The following is a 20,523-nucleotide window of genomic DNA, read 5'->3' as shown; positions in this document are numbered from 1 at the left end:
GCCCACTGGTGAGACCCCCCGCGATCTCCCTGCAGCACCCGCATTCTATGCAGGTGCTGAATCTCCAGTTTCGGAAACCTCTGGGTTTCTGGGACTGTGGACGTGACGTCACGCCACACCCCCTCCATTCATGTCTATGGGAGATTCATGCTTTCGACAAGCTGTTCTTCTGGCTTGTTCTAGTGACTGTGGGATCTGAACACCCAGACTGATCAAAACTTAAGTGTCTGTATAACATGTCAAAAGGTTTGTCAAATGATAGTAACGCTTGAAGAGTTACTGAAGTTATCCCCTATAAGCATGGTGGATGTCCTCCTATGGGATCTCAGAAGACCAGTGGGGGGGGGGGGGGGGGGGGGGGTTATGTTTTAGGTACACAAGAAATGTCTATCCTTTTTATGAATGAATAATAAAGCTTAAAAGAACCTAAAATGATTTGAATTCCCCAAATCTTTCCCAATTGTGTATGATGCTCAGTAGTATAGATGGACGGTAAAGAGTTTAATATATTTTCAATATTGCTGAATATTTATACCTAAAGAGGTCTAGAAAACATAGCTTACTCGTAGCCAGTAAAGGTGCTTGTTCTGTTATCCTAGCATAGTCATGTATGCCAGGAGTAATGCTGGTGAAAGGCTCATGACTGGTTAGGAATCCATGTTGGACGGTGATGTGCTTTGAATTGGTTGAACATATCACAAACTTTATGGTCATAAATAACTTGGAACACGTTTTTTCTCTGTTGGCTTCCCTGGAATCTTGAGTTTAAGAATGTGCAAATCATGAAGTTGGCCGCTCTTCTCAACAGTCTTGTTTCCTCTGTTCCAGGGAATTCTTTAGGTTGTTTAAGGTTTTCTGATCCTTAGAGCAGTAAGCCTCGCCGATGGACCCTGGTACCAACATTCTCTCATGATCCTCATAAGTGTGGATAATATCTAGTGGGGAGATGGTAAGAACAGGTACATTTCCTAAACATCATTTATGTTTTCAGTTCAGGAAAACAAGTGTTTTTAGGTGTTTTTTCAGATAAGGCTTTAGTCCAAAGTGGCAGATATCACTTTCTGACTGATTTTAAATACAGTGACCCCTCCCGACCTACGATGGCCCCGACATACGATCATTTCAACATGCGATGGCCTCTCAGAGGCCATCGCATGTTGAAGGCAGCATCAACGTACGATATTTTTTTATGTCGGGGCCATCGCATAAACGGCTATCCGGCAGCGCAGACTGCTTCAGCTGCCACCGGATAGCCGTTTACGGTGCCCCGTGAGCTCTGGTGATGTCTCTTACCTGTCCTCGGGGCTCCGAGTGTCCTCTTCGGGATCCCCTGCATCGTCGGTGCTCTCCATCAACGTCATCACGTCACTGCACACGCCGTCCCGTCATTCAATAGGAGTGGCGTGCGTAGCGACATGATGGCGGCGACGGAGAGCGAGGATGCCGGGGAAGCAGAGGCCTTGCCGGAGCGTCGGGGACACCTTGGGGACATGGCGACAGCGATGGACGGAGACATCCTGGGCAGCGGTGACAATCGGTGACGGTCCAGAGCGGCAGAGTACAAATTCCTCTAACAGTGGTCTACAACCTGCGGACCTCCAGATGTTGCAAAACTACAACAACCAGCATGCCTGAACAGCCAACGGCTGTCCGGGCATGCTGGGTGTTGTAGTTTTGCAACATCTGGAGGTCCGCAGGTTGTAGACCACTGTCTTATACTTTACATTGCACGGATCCCTCAACATGCGATGGTTTCAACAAACGATGGTCCGTTTGGAACAGATTATCATCGTATGTTGAGGGACCACTGTAGCTGGTTTCAAAGCTTTGGGCAAAGCTGTAAACTAAAAATAATAGCTTATAAGAGTCTACGCTTCACTTGTACCTGTCACAGCAGAAACTGCTCAGATAATATAAAGGTAAAACATTATTATTTGAGAATAATATACATAATAGATTGAATTTCATGCAGTAACTTACCCCAACAATAAAACAACTAATTCCACCATTACTGAAACCTATATGTCGTGGCTGATTTGAGTTTTGAGATCACTTACTGTATGTTCCCATCTGCATTTTATGCCTTCCCCTATCCTTTCCTTTTTTACTAATTTCTTCACTTCAAAACACAACTGTATTACTGTGAGCCTCCTTAAAGGGGTACTCCGGTGGAAAACTTTTTTTTTTCTTTTTTAATCAACTAATGCCAGAAATTTAAACAGATTTGTAAATTACTTCTATTAAAAAATCTTAATACTTCCAGTACTCATTATTAGGAATTTATTTTCTTTTTGGAACACAGTGCTCTCTGCTAACATCATGACCACAGTGCTCTCTGCTGACATCTCTGTCCATTTTAGGAACTGTCCTCCTGTACTGTGCTCTCTCCTGTCTGATAGCACTCCTCTGTACTCTCTCCTGCCTGATAGTATTCCTCTGTGCTCTCTCCTGTTTGATAGTACTCCTCTGTGCTCTCTCCTGTCTGGTATGACTCCTCTGTACTCCCTCCTAACTGATAGTACTCCTCTGTACTCTCTCATGTCTGATAGTACTCCTCTGTGCTCTCTCCTGTCTGAAAGCACTCCTCTGTACTCTCTCCTGCCTGATAGTATTCCTCTGTGCTCTCTCCTGTCTGATAGGACTCCTCTGTGCTCTCTCCTGTCTGAAAGTACTCCTCTGTACTCTCTCCTGTCTGATAGTACTCCTCTGTGCCCTCTCTTGTCTGATAGCACTCCTCTGTGCTCTCTCCTGTCTGATAGCACTCCTCTGTGCTCTCTCCTGTCTGATAGCACTCCTCTGTGCTCTCTCCTGTCTGATAGTACTCCTCTGTACTCTCTCCTGCCTGATAGTATTCCTCTGTGCTCTCTCCTGTCTGATAGTACTCCTCCGTGCTCTCTCCTGTCTGATAGTACTCTTCTGTGCTCTCTCCTGTCTGATAGTACTCATCTGTGCTCTCTCCTGTCTGATAGGACTCCTCTGTGCTCTCTCCTGTCTGATAGCACTCCTCTGTGCTCTCTCCTGTCTGATAGTACTCCTCTGTGCTCTCTCCTGTCTGATAGTACTCCTCTGTGCTCTCTCCTGTCCTAAGGAGAGAGCATAGAGGAGTGATATCAGACAGGAGAGAGCAGAGAGGGCAAAGCCATGATTTTATAAGCCATGATTTCTATTAAAAAGGAAATAAAATTTTCTTATGAAGTATATTAGAAAGTAGAGATGAGCGAAGTTACAGTGATTTGATTTGTCACAAACTTCTCGGCTCTGTGTTTGCTGACTTTAGCCTGCATAAATTAGTTCAGCTTTCAGGTGCTCCGGTGGGCTGCAGACTCTCTCTCAAAGGAATGTATCCACCTTTTCCAGCCCACCGGAGCACCTGAAAGCTGAACTAATTTATGCAGGCTAAAGTCATCAACCGCCGAGCCGAGAAGTTTGTGACGAATCGAATCACTGTAACTTCGCTCATCTCTATTAGAAAGGTTAATGTTTTGCCAAGATGTACAATATATAACAAGTTTTTGTATCTGACAGTGCCCATTTATGTTATGCACTTTATTGTTACATGGCATAGATAAATGCATGTCACATCTGATTCTAAAAATCAAAGTGTCTGGATAGTAGAATAGTAAAATAAATCATGGTGAAGTCTAGGGATCTGCTCCTGGTGCATAGTGAGAATAAACATCCTTCTGTAGCAATGTCCTCCTATCAATTTGCAGGTTATTCTCCTGATATATTGTTATTTTAGCATGCCTAATGTGGGGGACAACTAATCTGGGGTACAACTATGCTGCCTTATCTGGGGGCAACTATACTAATCTGGGGGACAACTATGCTCCTAATCTGGGGGACAATCTGGGGGATAACTATGCTGCCTAATTTGGGGGACAACTATGCTGCCTAATCTGGGGGACAACTATGCTGCCTAATCTGGGTGACATCTATGCTGCCTGATCTGAGGGACAACTATGCTGCCTAATCTGGGGGTCAACTATGCTCCTAATCTGGGGGTCAACTATGCTCCTAATCTGGGGGTCAACTATGCTCCTAATCTGGGGGACAACTAGACTCCTAATCTGGGGGACAACTATGCTGCCTAATCTGGGGGATAACTATGCTGCCTAATTTGGGGGGCAACTATGCTGCCTGATCTGAGGGACAACTATGCTGCCTGATCTGGGGGACAACTATGCTGCCTAATCTGGGGGACAACTATGCTGCCTGATCTGGGGGACAACTATACTGCCTAATCTGGGGAAAAACTACCTGGCCCTCCACAATATTTTTAGTTTAGTGAGCCTGTATATCCAAATCGGTCATGTGGGATATGAGCCTGTGTATCTAATCCTGTCATGTGCGAAACTGCCTGATGAGCCTGTGTATCTAATCCTGTCATGTGCGATACTGTCTGCTGAGCCCCAGTATCTAAATCTGTCATGTGTGATACTGTGAGCTGAGCCTGTGTATCTAATTCTGTCATGTGTGATACTGTCTGCTGATCCTGTGTATCTATATCTGTCATGTGGGATACTATCTGCTGAGCCTGTGCATCTAAATCTGTCATGTGTGATACTGTCTGATTAGCCTGTTTATCTGACGTTGCGCAGGGGGACATCACTCGTCATCAGAGAGAGCCAGCGTTGCTGTCGCGCACCACCACTACCGCCGCCGCTGGCATAAATAGGGTTTTGGTAGGTATTCTCTAAATGTAAATTTTTTGTGCGATATAGGAAAATTCCCCCCGCATATAAATTGTATCCCTCCAATCCCCTATGCCATTTCTTAAACCCCCTCCCATCCCCTGTGCCATTTCTTAAAACCCTGATCCCTCAGCCCCTGTGCAATCGGGCCCCTCCCCTTTTGTAGCTCCACCCCCACATAGCCACACCCATGACCGGTATTTTTCTGAGGGAAAGGTGGCTGACACGATTCGGCTGGCAGGAGGTGGATCCTCTGTGCCAGAGAGGGATTGGCGTGGACCGTGCTAGTGGACCGGTTCTAAGTTACTACTGGTATTCACCAGAGCCCGCCGCAAAGCGGGATGGTCTTGCAGCGGCGGTAGTAACCAGGTCGTATCCACTAGCAACGGCTCAACCTCTCTGACTGCTGAAGATAGGCGCGGTACAAGGGAGTAGACAAGAGCAAGGTCGGACGTAGCAGAAGGTCGGGGCAGGCAGCAAGGATCGTAGTCAGGGGCAACGGCAGGAGGTCTGGAACACAGGCTAGGAACACACAAGGAAACGCTTTCACTGGCACAATGGCAACAAGATCCGGCGAGGGAGTGCAGGGGAAGTGAGGTATACATAGGGAGTGCACAGGTGAACACACTAATTAGAACAACTGCGCCAATCAGTGGCGCAGTGGCCCTTTAAATCGCAGAGACCCGGCGCGCGCGCGCCCCTAGGGAGCGGGGCCGCGCGCGCCGGGACAGGACCGACGGAGAGCGAGTCAGGTACGGGAGCCGGGGTGCGCATCGCGAGCGGGCGCCACCCGCATCGCGAATCGCATCCCGGCTGGAGGCGGTATCGCAGCGCACCCGGTCAGTGGATCTGACCGGGGCGCTGCAGTAGCGAGGATGTTGCGAGCGCTCCGGGGAGGAGCGGGGACCCGGAGCGCTCGGCGTAACAGTGGCAACCCTAACTACAAGTCCCAACAAGCCCTTAAGGTCTCTGAGTCTCTGGTCACCTTTGTGGGCCCTGGCTGAACTGTATAGACTTTACCATCTGTCTACCCTCAGTAAAGCTACCGTTATCCGTAACTTGGCATCAGAGTCATTATTGCCCCCGTGCTTAGCCCAGGATCTAGCGGTATACCTTCGGGTGGTATCAAGGATACCACGCCCTGGCGTCACGAATACCAGGGGTTAATGGTGCCATCTGCCCCTAGGGTAATAAGATCTGCCCTCATCACACCCTGTTACCACACTGCTGCGGAAATTCTGCTGCAGGAACAGAGCAGCAGAATCCTACAAATGCAGACTTCTGCATGGACATTCTGCGGTGTGAACTTCAGCCTTAAAGGGGTACTCCGAAGGGGAACTTTTTTTTTATATCAACTGATGCTAGAAAGTTATAGAAATTCGTAAATTCGTAAAAATCTTGATCCTTCCAGTACTTATCAGCTGCTGTATACTACAGAGAAAGTTGTGTAATTCTTTTCAGTCTGACCACAGTGTTCTCTGCTGACACCTCTGTGTGTGTCACAAACTGTCCACAGCAGGAGAGGTTTGCTATGGGTATTTGCTCCTGCTCTGGAGAGTTCCTGGCACGGACAGAGGTGGCAGCAGAGAGCACTGGGGTCAGACTGGAAAGAACATAACACTTATAGATCACAAGAAGCAATCCAAAAATACCGTATGTCCCATATACATGACACCTATAATCTTTATTGGTTATTACTTAAAAAAAAAAAAGTTGAAAACTCCAGTGTTAATCACTCCATTATAGACCCATATATATCATATAGTGCCTATTCGGCCTCCTAAAGCTGTATGACTGTAATCACTGCATGCACCTACAGTGTGCTATGCAGGCAGGAGAGAACACTGCTTAAAGGGGTACTCCAGTGGAAAACCTTTTTTTTTAATTTTTTTTTATCAACTGGTGCCAGAAAGTTAAACAGGTTTGTAAATTACTTCTATTAAAAAAATCTTAATCCTTCCAGTACTTTTTAGCTGCTGAATACTACAGAGGAAATATCTTCTGATATCATGAGCACAGTGCTCTCTGCTGACATCTCTGTCCATTTTAAGAACTATCCAGAGTAGGAGAAAATCCCCATAGCAAACATATGCTGCTCTGGTCAGTTCCTAAAATGGACAGAGATGTCAGCAGAGAGCACTGTGCTCGTGATTCAGCACTGTGTTCCAAAAAGAAAAGAATTTCCTCTGTAATATTCAGCAGCTAATAAGTACTGGAAGGATTAAGATTTTTTTATTTACAAATTTGTTTGACTTTCTGGCACCAGTTGATTAAAAAAAATTTTTTCCCACCGGAGTAACCCTTTAAAATCAGATCTCAGACCCCCCCTGTTCACTCCTGCCCACATAGCACACTGTAGGTGCATGCGGTAAATACAGTTATACAGCTTTAGGAGGCCAAATAGGCACTATATGATATATACAGTATATGGGTCTATCATGTGGTGATTGACACAGGAGTTTTAATCTTTTGTTTTTTGTGTGAAGTAATAACCAATAAAGATTAAAGGTGTTATGTATATGGGAAATATGGCACCACTTTATTTGAAAACATAGTTTTTTCCTTCGGAGTACCCATTTAACTTTTGTCTGTATTTAATCACTTATATGGCTTGGACAAAGTGATCAATGGTGTTTGTGTCATGATATCTACAGTCAATGCCACATAGAACGTCACTGAAGGATCAGGAATCATTTATTCATTAACCACAGCACATATTTCCATTGAAAGCAACAAGAAAATGGCGGGGGGGGGGGGGGGGGGGGGGGGGGTGTATGGGGTTAATCCACATGGACTTCAATGCCTGCTAGCAAACTGGCTGCGGGACCATGCCCCTATAGTTTCATGTGACAAAGTGCATTGCAGCTACCAGTCTAAATATATACAATGTGATACAATGTGATTATTGCTTCACTTACTTTATCTGAATTCCATGTGTTAGGAACATTTGGTCTTTGTTGATCCACGCAAACAACTTTCTTCATGTCCTCAAAACTTGGATCATGTGGCACCATGTCGTAGAATGGAGGCCTGTAGTCTTCCACCATACCTAGACCAGCCGCGGACAAAGTGAAAAACATTAACATATAAATATTAAGAAATACAGCAAGTAATAATACTAATATTTATTTATAAAGCGCCAACAGATTCCACAGCACTTTTTGGGAGTACAAATAAAAGACAAGTATCAGACATATTACACACCAAGGGCTCATTCACATGAACGGATCGGACGCATATTTTACACTGCAGATCCACCGACAATGGACCCTACAGTGCTGCCTCCTCTGTGCCTGCTCATAGCAGCAATCCTCCTCTACGAGCAGACACACTGTGATGTGTGAGTCGCCACGTGCATGCACAGTATACTTGCACACATCGCGGCTGCTCATAGCCTAGTTCAGGGAGCAGGGGGAGCGGCCGCAATGTGTGCGAGTATACTGCGCATTGCGCACGGCGACTCGCACATCGCAGAGTGTCTGCTCGTAGAGGAGGATTGCTGCTATGAGCAGGCACAGAGGAGGCAGCACTGTAGGGTCCATTGTCTGTGGATCCGCAGTGTAAAATATGCTGTGAGTCCATCTTTGTGAATGAGACCTAAACATTCAGTTAGGAGAAGTGAGGGCCCTGTTTGTGGAGCTTACAGACAATGAGGAATGGGGCTGAGACAATAGGCAATAAGTACTTTATTAAAGGGGTACTCCAGTGGAAAACTTTTATTTTTTTAATCAACTGGTCAAAGAAAGTGAAACAGATTTGTAAATTACTTATATAAAAAAATCTTAATCCTTCCAGTAGTTATTAGCTGCTGAATACTACAGAGGAAATTCTTTTCTTTTTGGAACACAGTGCTCTTGTTACGCCGAGCGCTCCGGGTCCCCGCTCCTCCCCGGAGCGCTCGCAGCGTTCTCCTGTTCGCAGCGCCCCGGTCAGACCCGCTGACCGGGAGAGCTGCGATAATGTCCCTAGCAGTGATGCGATCCGCGATGCGGGACGCGCCCGCTCGCGACTCGCATCCCGGCCCGCTTACCAGACTCGTTCCCCGTCTGTGCTGTCCCGGCGCACACGGCCCCGCTCCCTAGGGCGCACGCCCGCTCTCTGCGATTTAAAGGGCCGGTGCGCCACTGATTGGTGCCTGGTTCTAATTAGTGTGTTCACCTGTGCACTTCCCTATATAACCTCACTTCCCCTTCCCTTCCTTGCCGTATCTTGTTGCCATTGTGCCAGTGAAAGCGTTTCCTTGTGTATCCCTAGCCAGTGTTCCAGACCTCTTGCCGTTGCCCCTGACTACGATCCTTGCTGCCTGCCCTGACCTTCTGCTACGTCCGACCTTGCTCTTGCCTAATCCCTTGAACCGCGCCTATCTTCAGCAGTCAGAGAGGTTGAGCCGTTGCTGGTGGATACGACCTGGTTGCTACCGCCGCTGCAAGACCATCCCGCTTTGCGGCGGGCTCTGGTGAAAACCAGTAGCAACTTAGAAACGGTCCGCCGGCACGGTCCACGCCAATCCCTCTCTGACACAGAGGATCCACCTCCAGCCTGCCGAATCCTGACAGCTCTCTGCTGAATCATGAGCACAGAGCTCTCTGCTGAATCATGAGCACAGTGCTCTTTGCTGACATCTTTGTCCATTTTAGGAACTGTCCAGAGCAGCATATGTTTGCTATGAGGATTTTCTCCTACTCTGGACTCTTCTTAAAATGGACAGAGATGTCAGCAGAGAGCACTGGGCTCGTGATTCACCAGAGAGCTCTGTGTTCCAGAAAGAAAAAAATTTTCTCTGTAGTATTCAGCAGCTAATAAGTACTGGAAGGATTAAGATTTTTAATAGAAGTAATTTACAAATCTGTTTAACTTTCTGGCACCAGTTGATTAAAAAAAAAAAAATAATTTCCACCGGAGTACCCCTTTAATATAATGGCCCAGCAATGTTTTATAAATAAGGTAGGTTAAATAAATGAGGGTCAACCAGCCACCAACTAAATTTTGAACGTCTAAAGTGCATAGAGCACTGCTGAATATGGCGCTTTTGATGTCTCCAAGACCTAGAGGTCTCAAAAGAGGGCAAGGTGATAGTAGAGAAGATTAGAGAATGTTATAAGCCTGCATGAAAAGATGTCTTTAGGGCATGATTAAAGGGGTTATTCAGGAAAAAACTTTTTTATATATATATATCAACTGGCTCCAGAAAGTTAAACAGATTTGCAAATTACTTCTATTAAAAAAATCTTAATCCTTTCAGTACTTATGAGCTGCTGAAGTTGAGTTGTTCTTTTCTGTCTAAGTGCTCTCTGATGACACATGTCTTGGGAACCTCCCAGTTTAGAAGCAAATCCCCATAGCAAACCTCTTCTACTCTGTACAGTTCCCGAGACAAGCAGAGATGTCAACAGAGAGCACTGTTGCCAGACAGAAAACAACAACTCAACTTCAACAGCTTTATAGAAGTAATTTACAAATCTGTTTAACTTTCTGGAGCCGGTTGATATATAAAAAAAAGTTTTTTTCCTGGAATACCCCTTTAAAACTGTGGATGTTGGGGTTGAGTCTGAGGGTCCTGGGTGTTGTATTCCAGAGAACTGGTGCAACACGAGTAAAGTCTTGACCGGAGTGAGAGGTTCGGATTATAGAGGATGTTCGTGTTAGATCATTAGCAGGGCGGAGAACATGTGAAGGATGGTAGACAGAGATGAGGGAGGAGATGTAGGGAGGTGCAGCACTGGAGAGCTTTGGGTGTAAGAGGATTTTGTACTGAATTCTGGAATGAACAGGTAACTAGGAGCTATTGCTGCTGCTTAATGTCCAAGTTAGTAATTTTTTAAGAATAAATGGCCATTTGTTAAGTCACTGTGTTGGGGCTGCTGTTTAGAAGCAAAAAATGTAGCCATCTTGTCATTTGTAGACTGTGTCTAGTCCATTAAACTCTGAGGGCCTCCACTTAAAGGGATACTCTACTACTCAGCGTTTGGAACAAATTGTTCCGAACGCTGGAGCCGGCGGCAGGAGCTCGTGACATCATAGCCCCACCCCCATATGACATCACGTCTGCCCCCTCAATGCAGGTCTATGGGAGGGGGAGTGACATTGTCACGCTCCCTCCCATAGACTTGCATTGAGGGGGTGGGCGTGACATCATGAGGGGGCAGGGCTATGGCATCACGACTTCCCGGCGCCGGCTCCAACGTTCGGAACAGTTTGTTCCAAACTCTGAGTAGCGGAGTACCCCTTTAAGTACACCAGCATACCCTTTTTGCCCGATCCCCATGGATACAGAAAAAACGATATGTGAATGGGTCCTTATACTGTAAATTTCTAATTGTTGTGATGAGATATCAATAGAGTGCCCTCTGTTGGTGATTTGTTGACATGTTATTTTATTGTGTCTAATGTTTTATTACCCATTACATACATTTGTTATCACTGTATTTGTAACTGACAGACCTAAGAAACATATTTATTATCAAATTATTTTAATAACTGGCATTGAATGTAAATAAATATGTGTGTGTGTTAAAACTCAGTTTTAGATCGAGCAGGACAATCATTGCTAGTACAGCGCCTCTATTGCTCAGAAGGACTGATTTGCATATTTTCTTTTTAACAATTGCACAGCACAACATCTGCATGGATATTTATAAGGTAAACTGCATTTGAATCAGCATCACTTGTACTCTTAACTTGTATATTCAGGTTAGTGTGAGCGATGCTGCTGTCAGATTCCCTTTAAATAACTGTTTAGGACAAGGAGACACATGGTACATTCTATATATCTGTCTAGGCTTCAATGCTGTAGAAAGAGGCTTTTATTCTGTGGTGCAAAGAGTCAAAGAGGCGTTCCCAAGCACCAGAAGAGCTGAGGACTGAAATGCCTCCTTGTTCCTGTCCTGTGTATACAAATTGTGTGCAGGTGCAAGATTTGAAAACAGGGCTTGGTTTCCAGTTGACTGTCAATCAAGCAGGAAGAGGGAGCATGGAGGCGTTCCATCCTCCTCCACTTCAGGGTCTTGGAAACATCTCTTTTACTCTTGTACCAGATAATGAAGGCATTTTTCTATGTTATGGAAGCACAGACAGATATATGAGAGGTACCATGTGTCTCCTTGTCCTAATAGCTATCTAACAGTGTCAACAGTTTGGAAAGGGATTTGCAGCTTGCAGATACCCTTTGCAGCTGACCCTTCCTTGTTCTATCAGAACAGCTCTGACCCAATGAGGCATAGCTTCCGCAAGACTTTTGAAGGTATTGTATAGTATGTGGCACCGTGATGTTACCAGCAGTTGTGAGGTCCAGCCTCCAAGGATCAAGCTTATTTTTCCAACACATCCCACAAATGATCAGATCTATTATTGGAGTCTTGCTAACAATTGTGGAATGTAACCCTTATACCCTAAAACCCTTATACAGTGACAGCTATGTAGACTGCCTAGGCACATAGTACAGAGTCTTTGTGCCAGTGCTGCTGCCATCTTCTGGTACACTAATTATGTCTCCTCCTTGCCAGATGTAATTCCTAACAGATTTAGGATTTACAAATAAGTACATATTTATAAATCCCATCATTTATCAAAAAATACTCATACCACAGAAAAACAACCCTAAAGTCTTGGCCACTAGGTGTCTCCCTTGCCAGCAATTTGCTGTCCAATTCATGTTGTTAGAAGAATGATGTCTTCGGTAACAGCTAGATCAGGACAGAACACAAGAAATTAGGGTTTAGCTAGTGCTATATCTAGGAGGGTGGGAGAGACCCTGGACTGTGTATGTCACGATGCCGGCTGGCAGGTAGTGGACCCTCTGTGCCAGAGAGGGATTGGCGTGGACCGTGCTAGTGGACCGGTTCTAAGCCACTACTGGTTTTCACCAGAGCCCGCCGCAAAGCGGGATGGTCTTGCTGCGGCGGTAGTGACCAGGTCGTATCCACTAGCAACGGCTCACCTCTCTGGCTGCTGAAGATAGGCGCGGTACAAGGGAGTAGGCAGAAGCAAGGTCGGACGTAGCAGAAGGTCGGGGCAGGCAGCAAGGATCGTAGTCAGGGGCAACGGCAGAAGGTCTGGAAACACAGGCAAGGAACACACAAGGAACGCTTTCACTGGCACTAAGGCAACAAGATCCGGCAAGGGAGTGCAAGGGAAGTGAGGTAATATAGGGAAGTGCACAGGTGAAAACCCTAATAGGAACCACTGCGCCAATCAGCGGCGCAGTGGCCCTTTAAATCGCAGAGACCCGGCGCGCGCGCGCCCTAGGGAGCGGGGCCGCGCGCGCCGGGACAGAACAGACGGGGAGCGAGTCAGGTAGGGGAGCCGGGGTGCGCATCGCGAGCGGGCGCTACCCGCATCGCGAATCGCATCCCGGCTGGCAGCGGGATCGCAGCGCCCCGGGTCAGAGGACGTGACCGGAGCGCTGCAGCGGAGGGAGTGAAGCGAGCGCTCCGGGGAGGAGCGGGGACCCGGAGCGCTCGGCGTAACAGTACCCCCCCCCTTGGGTCTCCCCCTCTTCTTGGAGCCTGAGAACCTGAGGAGCAGACTTTTGTCAAGGATGTTGTCCTCAGGTTCCCAGGATCTCTCTTCAGGACCACAACCCTCCCAGTCTACTAAAAAAAAATTTTTTCCTCTGACCTTTTTGGCAGCCAAAATTTCCTTGACCGAGAAAACATCCGCGAAGTCCATATAGGCCTTAGGGAGACCGGTTACTGGAGGAACCACAGAGTTACGGCAAGGGTTACTGGGAACCGGTTTTAGACAGTTCTTGGAACAAGAGGACCCCCAACTCTTGATCTCCCCAGTGGACCAATCCAGGGTTGGGGAATGAAGTTGAAGCCAGGGAAGTCCAAGGAGAATCTCCGAGGTGCAATTGGGGAGGACCAAAAGTTCAATCCTCTCATGATGAGATCCGATGCTCATAAGAAGGGGCTCCGTGCGGAAACGTATGGTACAGTCCAATCTTTCATTATTTACACAATTGATGTAGAGGGGTCTGGCGAGACTGGTCGACCTGCATAGCCTCCACGGCGGGAGGCACAGGAACAGATTGCAGGGGACCAGAGGAGAGAGGAGCCGAGGAGACGAAACGCCTCGTGCGAACAGAGTCCATATCTTGGCGGAGTTCCTGACGCCTTTCAGAAAAACGCATGTCAATGCGAGTGGCTAGGTGAATAAGTTCATGTAGATTAGCAGGAATTTCTCGTGCGGCCAGAACATCTTTAATGTTGCTGGATAGGCCTTTTTTGAAGGTCGCGCAGAGGGCCTCATTATTCCAGGACAATTCTGAAGCAAGTGTACGGAATTGTACGGCATACTCGCCAACGGAAGAATTACCCTGGACCAGGTTCAACAGGACAGTCTCAGCAGAAGAGGCTCGGGCAGGTTCCTCAAAGACACTTCGGATTTCCGAGAAGAAGGAGTGTACAGAGGCAGTGACGGGGTCATTGCGGTCCCAGAGCGGTGTGGCCCATGACAGGGCTTTTCCGGACAGAAGACTGACTACGAAAGCCACCTTAGACCTTTCAGTGGGAAACAGGTCCGACATCATCTCCAGATGCAGGGAACATTGGGAAAGAAAGCCACGGCAAAACTTAGAGTCCCCATCAAATTTATCCGGCAAGGATAAGCGTATCCCAGGAGCGGCCACTCGCTGCGGAGGAGGTGCAGGAGCTGGCGGAGGAGATGACTGCTGAAGCTGTGGTAGCAACTGTTGTAGCATAACGGTCAGTTGAGACAGCTGTTGGCCTTGTTGCGCTATCTGTTGTGACTGCTGGGCGACCACCGTGGTGAGGTCAGCGACAACTGGCAGAGGAACTTCAGCGGGATCCATGGCCGGATCTACTGTCACGATGCCGGCTGGCAGGTAGTGGACCCTCTGTGCCAGAGAGGGATTGGCGTGGACCGTGCTAGTGGACCGGTTCTAAGCCACTACTGGTTTTCACCAGAGCCCGCCGCAAAGCGGGATGGTCTTGCTGCGGCGGTAGTGACCAGGTCGTATCCACTAGCAACGGCTCACCTCTCTGGCTGCTGAAGATAGGCGCGGTACAAGGGAGTAGGCAGAAGCAAGGTCGGACGTAGCAGAAGGTCGGGGCAGGCAGCAAGGATCGTAGTCAGGGGCAACGGCAGAAGGTCTGGAAACACAGGCAAGGAACACACAAGGAACGCTTTCACTGGCACTAAGGCAACAAGATCCGGCAAGGGAGTGCAAGGGAAGTGAGGTAATATAGGGAAGTGCACAGGTGAAAACCCTAATAGGAACCACTGCGCCAATCAGCGGCGCAGTGGCCCTTTAAATCGCAGAGACCCGGCGCGCGCGCGCCCTAGGGAGCGGGGCCGCGCGCGCCGGGACAGAACAGACGGGGAGCGAGTCAGGTAGGGGAGCCGGGGTGCGCATCGCGAGCGGGCGCTACCCGCATCGCGAATCGCATCCCGGCTGGCAGCGGGATCGCAGCGCCCCGGGTCAGAGGACGTGACCGGAGCGCTGCAGCGGAGGGAGTGAAGCGAGCGCTCCGGGGAGGAGCGGGGACCCGGAGCGCTCGGCGTAACAGTGTACATATAAATGGTGCCAGTTTGCCTACTGAAGATGATCCTCACTGTCCCTAAAAGGTAAATAATGGCTTACTCATCTCTCACCACCCATACAGTTCTGGGCAGTTGTCCCTGTCATACCTACTGCTGTATGTCCACAGTTCTGCAAAGTAATCTCCCTTCCCCTTTACTTTAACTTCTTGGCAGCAGAAGCAGCTTAGTGCTTAGTGTATCCCCTTCTCCCTCCATTAGCCACCATCCATTTTGTATACCTGTACTGTATTGTGTAAATTGTCCCTGAGCACAGTAAAGCTTGTTCAGCATGATCTCGTGGCATAGCAGAGAGGAGTATATGTTGCGCTGTGATTGGCCAAATAAGTCAGGGAAAGGAAGTCTTGTGTGGGTAATACTGACAAACAACCCAACTCTGATTCTGCCCCCTGAAATGGAAAGAATGAGAAAAAGCTGAGCACCATTGATGGGGCTCTATGGGGCTCGATAACAGCAGTGAGAGCATTACAGTTACTTTGTCACCACCTTGAAGGGTTAATCTAACAAAACCAAAGAGATTTTTTATTTTTTTTTAATCTTTTGAAAACACAGGTACGCTTTAACAATTGATTGCCATTGTCAACATTCCAGATGCCTCCCTAAGCTTGTTCTTTTTAAGTAGACACAGTATGTTAACGGTAGTGCCATCTTGCAGCTTGTGACACATTCGCGACACATAAGCACACACGTGTACTCACTTCATGTGTTTTTTATTATTATTCTTTGGCTCACTTTTCTTCCTTCTGCTTTTAACACCCACCAGACATTCTAGAATCATTCGTGTTGGAGGAATTCTGTGGGTGAAAGTCAGACTCCGTATCAGTGTTGTGACTGAACTGGAATAGTCTGTGTGTCTAAAGTGAACCCCTGGCAGGGCCTATTTTCCTCATCACAACATGCATTCTGTGCTCCGGTGCCATTCTTTTCTGGTGGAAATTGTCCTGCATTTCAGATTGATGGCAGGAGTCTGCAGGCAGCTTGGCGGAGTGCCGGGCTCCTCTGATGCTGCTAGTTTCCTAATCAGTGTTGAATAAACAGAGTGCTGATTGAATGTAATGGCGGCTTTAATCATGGACCCGGGTGCTGACACCAGATTACAGTGTTTACAATTTACAGCTAATCCTTGGTGGAAAACAAAACCAGTTGATATCAAAGGGCCGATTAGCGGCCGCCGCGCACGTTTTGTTCCGATGGAAGCGTCAAGTTCGGCCCTGACAGATTATTGGAGCTGAAAAATTAATTGTCAAGTGTAATGAGAAATCGCTCGCTCGGGTGGAAGTGTAAAATAGAAATACAGGTCCGTGCAAGCTGCCACGTAATTGGGAGAGAGGATTAGGGGCAGCGCTATGAATGCTTTACAAGATGTAACAGATTTACGCCTAATACCCTATTAACACATTACAATTACAGATGAGCGAACTGATTCGGAATCCGGATTTGGGCAAAGTTTGCTGATTTGCACAATCCGACCTGATCCACTGGCCAAATAAAGCTAATCATCTGTACAATTATTTTCAGTTTAATTACTAAATGCACTGAGGATAGGGGGCTGCCAACGTGATTGGGGTCTACAGGGCTCAGAACACCAAGAAAGGGGCTTACACATGGGCAAGTTTAATAAATACGTATCATTTGCGTTTTCGTTTTGTTTGTTTATTTTTGCTGTTGTTGCGCATGCAGTTTTTGTACAAAATTCATAAAAATGTGCAGGCTTCTTCATATATTTTGGTCTGTGTATAAACTGTGCCTGGTCAGAGGTGGAGTACTGATGCAAATCATTTTGATGGTTTTTATAAAAATTTGCACACATCACTTGAAAACACATGTAAATGAGAAACCACGACCCCACAAGAGAAAAATTGGCACTGTAATGCACTGAGCACAAAACCAAAATGCCTTAGCTAATACATCCCATAAATTCTGAGCAAACCATTTAGACCATCAACTGGAATATTTTTCCACCGAATATTAGCAATTTAGCCCTTGATAGATCTCCCCCATAAGGCTAGGTTCAAACTACGGAATTTCTGCCGGAATTTTCGCTTTGAAATTTCCGGCAGAAATTCCGCTTACTATAATGCATAGTGTAGTGAATGGTTTTCCGTTCACAAATTCACACTTGGGAATTTGTGAAGTGGAAAATCGGGATGAAAAATCCGCTAGAAAATTTCTACCTGAAGAAAGGGGTTGCTCTTTGTTCAGGCGGAAATCCTAGCGGAACACATAGCAGTCTATAGGAGACTGCAGTGTCCGCGCGGTCCTAGTGCCGACTAATTCAGTCGGCGCAGGCGGAACTCGGAATCTCCGGGCGGAGATTTTCTGCCCGGAGATTCCGTAGTCTGAACCTAGCCTAAGGGTCTATTCACTTGTGGAATTCCGACTCAAATTGAAGCCCATAGACTTCTATGGAATTATGCACTCCCATTCACACTTCTGAATTTCTGCTTACGGAATTCTCCCTCAAATAAAAGCCCATCGACTTCTATAGGATTCTGCACTCCCATTCACACTTCTGAATTTCTGCTTGCGGAATTTCGCTAGCGGAATTCCGCAAGCGGAAATTCAGAAGTGTGAATGGGAATGCAGAATCCTATTGAAGTCTATGGGCTTTAAAGGAGTATTCCGGGCAAAAACATCTTATCCCCTATCGAAAGGATAGGAGATAAGATGTCTGATCGCGGGGGGGGGGGGGGCGCCGCTGGGTCCCCCCCGCGATCTCCCTGCAGCAGCTCGCATTCGATGGGATGTTGCATGTCTATGGGAGGGGGCATTGCGACCGTTACGCCCCCTCCCATAGAAATGAATGGACGGGGCGTGGTGTGCCGCCACGTCCCCGTCTCGGAAGCCCGGCGGTTCCCAAAACTGCTACGCATAGAATGCGGGCTACTGCAGGGAGATCGTGGGGGTTCCCAGCGGCAGGCCCCCCACCAGCAGACATCTTATCCCTTATCCTTTCGATAGGGAATAAGATGTTTTTGCCCGGAATACCCCTTTAATTTGAGGTGGAATTCCGCAAGCGGAAATTCTGCTGTCTGAATAGACCCTAAGGTTTTCTGGAAGCTTTGTCATTATGATATTGGATCAAAGACACTTAGGCCATGTTCACGCGTCGGAATTTCTGTGCCGGATTCCGCACTGGAATTCGGCATGGAGATTCCTCTGCAGCAGAGTCCCGGTGAACTCAATGCCAGATGTTTCCGGCACGGACATTCCGAATTCAGCATCCGCAGAAAGGATGAACGTGTTCATTCTTTCTGCGAACCCCCCTCGGAATGCATAGCCGTCTATGCGACGTCACATTCCAGTGCAGTCCTAGCGCCACCATGTTTATGCCGACACCCGCAGTTTGCGGAATGTCCGCACAGAGATTCTCCGTGCGGACATTCCATAGTGTGAACATAACCTAAGACTATATTCACACATACTTTTAAAGTGCATTTTGAGGCATCAAACATCCATTGGAAACCTCAAAATACCTTGATTTTACATATTTTTTATCTCATTAAATTGCATTGAATTCAATTGGAAAACTATGATAAATAATAGGAATCAATAGGAAATTCAATAGGAAAACTACCTAGACAGTTCATGTGTAGTTTAATTTTATGTTCAGAATTATACCAGCCATGAAAAAAAGTGATATGGAAAACTTCATTTGTTTCAGGCATTTTGATGGGCTTTTTGAGGGGTATTCATGAAAAGTGGTGTAGGTGAACCTCTTTTTACCCCATTAATTAATATGGTGGAAACTGTGTACCTGCACTAAATTCCCATAGACTTGCATTGAGGGGGCAGGAGGCATAACACTGAGAGCCTCCAGTGCTTACAGATGGGTGCTGCATGCTAGATTGTGGGAGTCCCCAGCGGTGGGACCCCAGTGATCAGACATCTTATCCCCTATCCTTTGGATAGGGGATAAGATGTCTTGGGGCCAGAGTACCCCTTTAATGGAATAGCTGAGAAGTATATGTGAGTCCATCCAGCAAACATTGATGTATACCACTTGACCAGAGGACAAAATGGCACTCTTCTGACTGGATATGGTAATGTGTGCATATGCCTACCAAATGGAACCTCTGTCCTAACATGTATAGAAAACCTGAATGTGTACGTAGTGTGAAATGAACTTAAAGCGCAACGGTCATGAAATTTTAGTGCAATAACCTGCACACATCCTTTGTACTGTGTGCAGGTGTTGTGTACAGCAATTATTTTACCTTATATTTGCAGGCTTTCGTGACGCTAAAAAGTGCTTTTAATCAAAGCCACTGACGGTTGGATAGGCTTGGAGCGACGTACGGGATGCCCCGCCACCGCCACACCCACCCACATGCCCACCAACACGCCCACTTTGTATCTCAGTGCTGGGACCGCTGTGTGATTGACACACAGGTCCCAGCGCATGCGCCCTTCAACTAATGTAACGTGTGCGCTGCTGCGTGTCATCCAGCAAGCGCTCGCACCTCCAGCAAGCGCTCACTCCCGCGCTCTCTGCACCTAGCCCTGCGTAGGCGCACTGAGGAGGACAACAGGAGCGAGCGCTCGTAACGCAGCAGCGCACACGTAACATTAGTTGAAGGGCGCATGCGCTGGGACCTGTGTGTCAATCACACAGCGGTCCCAGCACTGAGATACAAAGTGGGTGTGTGGGTGGGCATCGCGTACGTCGCACCACGCCTATCCGACCATCAGTGGCTTTGATTAAAAGCACTTTTTAGCGTCATGAAAGCCTGCAAATATAAGGTAAAATAATTGCTGTACACAACACCTGCACACAGTACAAAGGCTGTGTGCAGGTTATTGCACTAAAATGTCATGACAGTTGCGCTTTAATTCAGAAATTATGAATTCTTATATACACTGCATCGTTTTCCCACACAGCATGTTCCAAATGTGGCCTTTAAATTTTTACCTTGTTCACCTATAGAGGTATATTTACATATAGAGGTATATTTACATATAGAGGTATATTTACATATAGAGGTATATTTACATATAGAGGTATATTTACTTATAGAGGTATATTTACATAGAGGTATTGTCACGATGCCGGCTGGCAGGTAGTGGATCCTCTGTGCCAGAGAGGGATTGGCGTGGACCGTGCTAGTGGATCGGTTCTAAGTCACTACTGGTTTTCACCAGAGCCCGCCGCAAAGCGGGATGGTCTTGCTGCGGCGGTAGTGACCAGGTCATATCCACTAGCAACGGCTCAACCTCTCTGGCTGCTGAAGATAGGCGCGGTACAAGGGAGTAGACAGAAGCAAGGTCG

General features: G+C 47.2%; 1 protein-coding gene across 1 annotated transcript in view; it reads right to left on the bottom strand.

The window, feature by feature from the left end:
• Positions 1-356: 356 nt before the first annotated feature.
• Positions 357-20,523, bottom strand: part of ACVRL1 (activin A receptor like type 1) — a 101,926-nt gene continuing 81,759 nt past the window's right edge. Inside the window, 3 exon segments of the mRNA XM_056562113.1 lie at positions 357-857; positions 860-935; positions 7,613-7,743. Coding sequence (XP_056418088.1) covers positions 802-857; positions 860-935; positions 7,613-7,743 — 263 coding nt within the window. The 3' untranslated portion in view covers positions 357-801.

Source organism: Hyla sarda, chromosome 2 (assembly GCF_029499605.1).
Source record: "Hyla sarda isolate aHylSar1 chromosome 2, aHylSar1.hap1, whole genome shotgun sequence".
NCBI lineage: Eukaryota > Metazoa > Chordata > Amphibia > Anura > Hylidae > Hyla > Hyla sarda.
Note: the sequence above shows the minus strand (reverse complement) of the source record. Positions and strands in the feature narration are given on the sequence as shown.